The sequence below is a fragment of the Odontomachus brunneus genome, unplaced genomic scaffold (assembly GCF_010583005.1).
Source record: "Odontomachus brunneus isolate Ranch 3 - 2012 unplaced genomic scaffold, Obru_v1 Obru_scaffold_053, whole genome shotgun sequence".
NCBI lineage: Eukaryota > Metazoa > Arthropoda > Insecta > Hymenoptera > Formicidae > Odontomachus > Odontomachus brunneus.
Genome location: NW_022639503.1, coordinates 260,917 through 267,522, shown reverse-complemented (window position 1 = coordinate 267,522; position 6,606 = coordinate 260,917). Strand labels below are relative to the sequence as shown.

The 6,606-nt window shown below is 46.6% G+C and overlaps 1 protein-coding gene across 3 annotated transcripts in view; it reads left to right on the top strand.

Annotated features, from left to right (window-relative positions):
• The window catches only part of LOC116845537 (Krueppel-like factor 14), a 435,757-nt gene that overhangs the window by 194,407 nt on the left and 234,744 nt on the right, over positions 1-6,606 (top strand). For all 3 annotated transcript variants that reach the window (XM_032818298.1, XM_032818299.1, XM_032818300.1), the window contains exon 4: positions 489-693. In XM_032818298.1, coding sequence (XP_032674189.1) covers positions 489-693 — 205 coding nt within the window. The remainder of the gene's footprint in view (positions 1-488; positions 694-6,606) is intronic.

Below are 6,606 nucleotides of genomic sequence, written 5' to 3'. Positions count from 1 at the left end.
TTCGATTCCCGAGAAGTGAAAAGAGAGAGGGGGGGGGGGGGGAGGGAAGAGTGCCTACGCAAAGGCAAGTCGGATCTTGGTGGATCCTAAGTACACGATTACGTGAAAACGCGCATCTTATGTTAATCATAATAATTCTATTGTAACAGGGAAAATATTTTTTAAATTCGTAATTATTGCGAAACATTCCGCGTTTTCTGCTTATTACCACGAGAGTCTGAGATTCAGATGATTGCATCTCGAGGCGAGATTGGCGTCGATACGCTCTGTAAGAGCGCTGAATTAAGCGTTGATTAGTTCCGCTGTCTTTCTCTTTCTCGTATACTGGAGCATCGGCGAGTACTCTTCTTTTCTCGCTCCCGTAAACTTTCACAGAGACACTCGCAGGGCCGATACGCGCTGCGCACACCGCAGCCTAATGGACAAGACGCTCTCGCTGACGATGCACACGGCTCTTGCGCTGACGAGCACGTTTCCTTTTGTTGCAGGCGGCGGGACCGCCGGTGCAGCTGGAGCCAGTGGACCTGTCCGTGAAAACTCCCGTGGTGTTGCAGGTGCCTCGGTACAGTCCAGCGGCGATAATTACCGCCGCCGCGAGAAGAGTGCCGTCGCCATCGACGACGCCCACGCCGCCGCCGCCGCCGCCGCCGCCGCCGCCACCGCCGCCGCCATCGCCGCTCTGCGTATCTACCGGTGAGTAGAGCTTACTACGAAATTTATGTACCATACGGCCGTACGTACACACGTATACACGGCTGGAATTTAAATCGAATCTTGCGACAGTGATACGATCGCGGTGTCCGATCGCCCGCGGATACGGGGAACGCGTTTCCACTCGTTCGTGGACTCTCACGTTTGTGTCGGATAGCTCGAATTTCGCTGCCATTCACGAGCGACCGCCGTTTGGCTGTTAACGTGCAAAATGCTATATTGAGCATTGAACCAAGTTCCCTCTATGAGAGATCAAAGTCGACTCTTCGTGGCTGAGATATCGTCAACATTCCGTATCATCTGAGTCGAAATTTAATAAGTAGGTTGTACGATTTATGTCCCCAATGATATCAAAGTGTTGTCCAAATTTAGGTTTATTAATTTTGGACAGACAAGTTTTGCAACTCCTTTCTCTGCACTACTTATTTTAAACCTATTTTAAACCTTTCAAATCTGTGCCAATAGAGAAGGAAAAATAAGAAAAGGAAAGAATATAAAAACTGAAAATTTCACCTGATTATATTAACCCATTAATTATTCTTTGATTTCTATTTAATATTTTACATATTTAATTTTTCATATCGCACAGCCTATCCGCAGTTGAGTAAGTCACATAAAATGAATGCATTACTTTTTAAAATTAAGATTAAAAATTAAATATAACTGAAGGTACAATCGAATATTAAATAATTGTAAAAATATTCATTCGCTGAAAATACTGCAGAAGAACTTGGAGCTATTTTAAGATCTTTAGCTCTTATCGATTCTCTTTTAAGTATTATGAAGAAAAGTAAATAATCATTTATGGCATCAAAAATAGTTCAGTCTATGACAGTTACATCTCAAGGTTCTGCAATGACCTTCCAAGTTGCACGGAATTTGCAGGGATTAATGTGGAACTTTCGAAATTTTGACTTGGATATTAGCGACGCGACGATGTCATGAAATACATAGAGTCTGATTTATCTGTGCTCGAGTAACTCGTTTGATTAGTATCCAGTCGAATAACTTGTAATCTCCTCCCGACTAATATCGGGGAGAACTTTAAATTTCTTCCGATTAACGTCTGCGCGATTAATCTCGAAACGTGAAAACGTACACCTAGCCGGCGCTCCAAAGACGCGTTTAAGATTCCAAGGCGGCAGCGGAATTCAACGTTATGAACTGCACGCGAACGCGCGACTAGAAACTACCTATCGGGCTTCGACGGTCGCGCGCCTGTGTACGTACGTTTACATGAGACTTAAGACGTATTTGCACGGCGTGCTTTCGATCATCACTCGGCGTGAATCCGTTCAGGATATCTCGCAATTACCCGAAGGGAGTGGCTCGAACGAGCGGATTTTTCCTTGAATGCGCGCAATAAGAAATCGTACGTTCCACGCGATACAATTACAGAACCAAAGAATTACACGGACATTACTGTGCGATATCTGATGATTTTTCGAGAGGTCGAAATTGACCTTAGATTCTTCGAGACTCGCTCCGCCCTCGCGCTCTCGTCAGACAGGCGTTGAAAATGAACCGCGTAATTCCGCCTTTACACAGCCGTGTACAGGTGCGGCGCGCCGGCGCACACAGGTGCACGGGCAGCGCAGCACGCGCAGAAAACGCCGCTCGGCCTCGACGCTCGCTTATGGATAAACCATAGAGAGATCCCCGGCGATTGCGTTGCTTTATGGGTTAATTATGTGGGATTTTTTCTGCATACCGCGCGCGGACGAGCCCACCGTTCGAGCGACCATTCTATGGAAAACCGATGCGCGCGGCGCGCGATAGACACGCACACATACGCACGCGTGCGAGCGTTTAAGGAGCGACGATGTGGGTAATCGTTGAATCTCTTCGCCGAATGCCGGCGAATAAATTACGAATTTGTCGCAATTGTGCGTTTCCTTCTCGCGCGGTGCTAGCCGCTCGGGATTTCGGAGATGTGCTCCGAGTAAAATGAAACAGAAATTAAGTGATTAAGTGACAATTAAATTCAAATAAAATTATACTCAACGAGGGTATCTCAAGGGTAGCTCGTGATGGCTCTCATCGAATTGTTCTCGATGATGTCGTGTTCGACCAAGTATATATCGGGGGACTGTAAGGGAATTTATTTACTTAATTATACTTATCTCTACAGGAAAATAAAACTCTTTGGTATACAAAATTTTGCCAATTGAAATTGTACATGCCAATACAAAAATTTCAATGACCCAACATGTAAATGCAGAATTAATATTCCGGTAAAATATACGGCAATCGTGAGAAACCCTGCTGAGCAGGTGGAGAAGATATACTTGACCGTGAACTTTGGCGAGGAACCGTATTCTGATTTGCGCGTCTTCGTAACGATACGATACGAAATAAGGAACCGAGGATGCGCGTACAAAGATGTTCGATCTACCTTGAGAGGTCTCAAGGCCGACGCGCGTTCACCGACGATTCCGCGATTGAAATAAAAACGCGACGCGGAGAGAGAAACAGAGAGAAAGAGAGATGGAGACCTGGTCTCGCTGGCGGCCGGGAGAGCCCGCGGGCAGAGCTGTAGCGCGCGAGATAGGTGGGAAGGAGCCACCTGAAATAATCTTAAAACGCCGTAATCGCCTCGATAAAGCGGCGAACCGCGGGCAAAAAGTCGCTTTAGAGCGCTCACAAGCGCGCTTAATAGTTTAAACCGCGAAATCGTTCGCACAGGCGCGCCACGCCTCTTTTTTATTCGCCTAGACAGAGAAAAGAAAGAGAGAGAGAAAAAGGAAAAAAGGTAGTCGGCGAAAACGACGACGGGAAAGAAACGCGGCGCCGCGACTAGCGTGTTCGGTGCTGAACGTTCACTTCCATTTCTGGATTAATGATCACGCACACCTGCGCAAAGTGGAATCCGAATGCGATTGGGGTCGCAACCCGTAGTCCTCGCCTGCGGCAGGCCTCGTCGTCGTCGTCGTCGTCGCCGCCGTCGTCGTGGTCGTGTGTACCGGTAGCCCGGGAGTATTTTTATCACGCGCGTTCACGCGGGCCGACGCGGATCTCGCGATTCGCCGTCTCGATAGCGACGATAGCGCGAGTGAGCGAGCGAGCGCGAAATCTCGCCTTCCCGGATTTCGTGATTTACGCCGCTGGAAAGCGGCCGATCGTACGTTAATTCTTTCGCGCTTAATGGGCGATTATACGTACACGTTCCATAAGGAAAGAAAATAAACTGACAAATGTGAGCCGCGCATAAAGTTCTGCTGAGGCGTCCGCGCGCGTTCCGGAATTATGTAAACGCCATTGCGATCTCTTGACAAGCTTATTGATACAGCGCTATCGGTGTACAGTTCAAATATACTCGATATTCCACTCGGACGCTGGAAACGTCCAAGCGGCTCGTAAACGGGAAGTACGGTACAACTTGTGAAGGGAAACGTGCTCTCTCGAGGTGAATTAGTAAAAATATTTCTGATCGGAGTCGGCAAAAGGAGTATTTCATCGACAGTCATCGATTTTCAGTGAAAACATTCCCGCTTTGCCGTTTCGTCTTACATCTCGCTGATTTTGATCGGTGTAAGAAAGATCTCTACAAAATCTGCAGCATACAAATTCGTAATACGCTGTACGAGATCAAATCTCCTGCGTCATAGTGATACTGGAATTAACGACTTCCGTGCAATTTGCATGCGACGACATTGTCCACGTTTGCAAACCACATCATTGATGTGGTAACAGTCGCTACTGTTAATTGATCATTTCGGCGAGGTTTTGCTGATTGCAATGTTATAGTTCTAGTTGAACCGTCAGTTATAAATACGTGGCTTAATGCAGAGATAGCACGGATTTGATTAAATCTTTATTATCGTATTTCGGAACATTTCAGAGCGAAGAATGCACTGATTGTATTTTAGAGCGTAGACGATCGAAAATATTCCGCGGAGTTCACGTCGCTCCCTCTCTTCCGGGTTGAAGAGCTCCACCGCCGTGGTGGAACCCGCTCCACGTCGTCGTGCGTAAAAACAGCGGCATCTCGTTCAGCATCCGCCGCGGCACGTGACATTCCCCGCGGAGACGAGGGAGACGACGACGGCGACGGCGGCGGCGGTTCTCTCGGACGTGGTCGCGAGTCGGCGGTGGTCGATGGTACATACACCCCTCGGCCCCATCGACATTCTATTGTTTTCCAGTAAACTCCGCCGGTGATCTCCCGCGGCGATATAACGCGGACGGATATTAAAGAGCGCCCGTAGATGTCGGTTGCCTGGCCTTTTCCTTGACTTCCAGCGGCCGCTCGCGTCCGCGTTCATAACTCGCTGCCGTTGCCGCCATGGCTATCGGAAAATTCCGATCGTGTGTGAACGCCATATACGCAACGTCGACATGATTCTCGTTGTGGGCCCGCGCGACTGCCGGTGCTAAACCCGATCGTGTTGGACAGCGCATTTCGCGAGCCTGACGCAACAAAGTCAGGCCTGCTGGAAAAACTGTGATCGATCTGTCATCGAGGACATATCTTGCCGGGTGAATTAAATGATCGGTAAGCACACGTACTCGTCGACGGTGCATTGGACAGCTCGTTATCGAAAAATTATCGCCAAGCGCAACATTGATCTTTTGAGTGCTGTGTCTAACAAGTTTCTTCGACTCAGAAATATTCAAACATTCAATTATCGACAGTAAAATGCCAGTTTCGACGTGGATTGAACTTTCATTTGGGTTTTAACTGTATCGATACTTAAATTCAGATTAATCGACGTTGGTAGAAACGTACATAAATCATCGATATTCTCAAAAGCTTGGTTTCTCTCGAGACCAGCATTGCAGTTAAGCTTCTTGCCTGCACTTGCTATGGGCCATATTAATAGTTGTTATTTGAAACTTGAGATACTTAGATTTTCATTTAGAGTTACCCGAATAAAGTTATATTTTATTAGAGAGATCCGAATTTTTTAGTGGAATTATATAATATAATTGAAATTGTATCTCTGTAATAGCGATTTAACCGGAAAACTTTCATCTTTGAATTTAAACCTAAGTATCTTATTTGAGAGGAGTCTCAAGTAACGATTATTAACACGAGTCTTAGATTCCAAAAGAAGTCTGCGATTGTAAACAAATACCGTAATGATATGGTCGTAAGAAAAATTAGGTTTTCCTAAAATGTCAATTACCAAGGAGAATGTTGAGTTTTTTTACTTTGCTCGCGACATAAACAACAGTTGAAATATATCAATGAGAACATGTTTCTTTACATACTTGGCGGCGGTAATAGACGAGATTTCAATAGCCTCGATCTATTGCTTTCAATCTTTCAAGAGAAATCTTGCTCTCTTCGATTGGCACTTACGACAGCCCAGAGTATTTCATCCTCAGTGCTCGTTTAGCTCTCAAGTGCTTCACGCTCAAAGAGCCTTACCTAGCTTATCATTTTACTGTTAAGACCTTTGTTTCAATTTATCAGCATACGGTCGAGGGAACGATTCAAGTATCAGCAATTAGTTGTTGCTCTTTCTCTCTCTCTCTCTCTCTCTTTCTTTCTCTCTTCCCCCTTGAAGACACATTAGCGCGCGAACCCGTTAGAGCTAAACAAAGGAAGTTCGCGGTTCCACAGTCGCGCAGCTGATGCGACGAGCTTTACGACGCTTTAATTGCGTTAACGAAATTGCCGCGCGATGACGAGGTCGGAGGAGAGAAAAAGAGCGAGAGGAGGATACGCACAGAGAAAAGAGAGGCCTTTATTTGTCCGCGCGCGCGAATAATTAAACAATCCGCGCGGGTGGAACGAGTCAGGAATTAAGCGGCGCACAATGTCGACGAGCGAACGTCCCTGGCGGCGAATTAACACAGGTGGTCGCGTTTAATTCTAGTCGTTAAAAAGTGCCCTCGCGAAGTCTTCGCGTAGTCTCGCGCCGGAGAAAGAGAGAGAGAGAGAGAGAG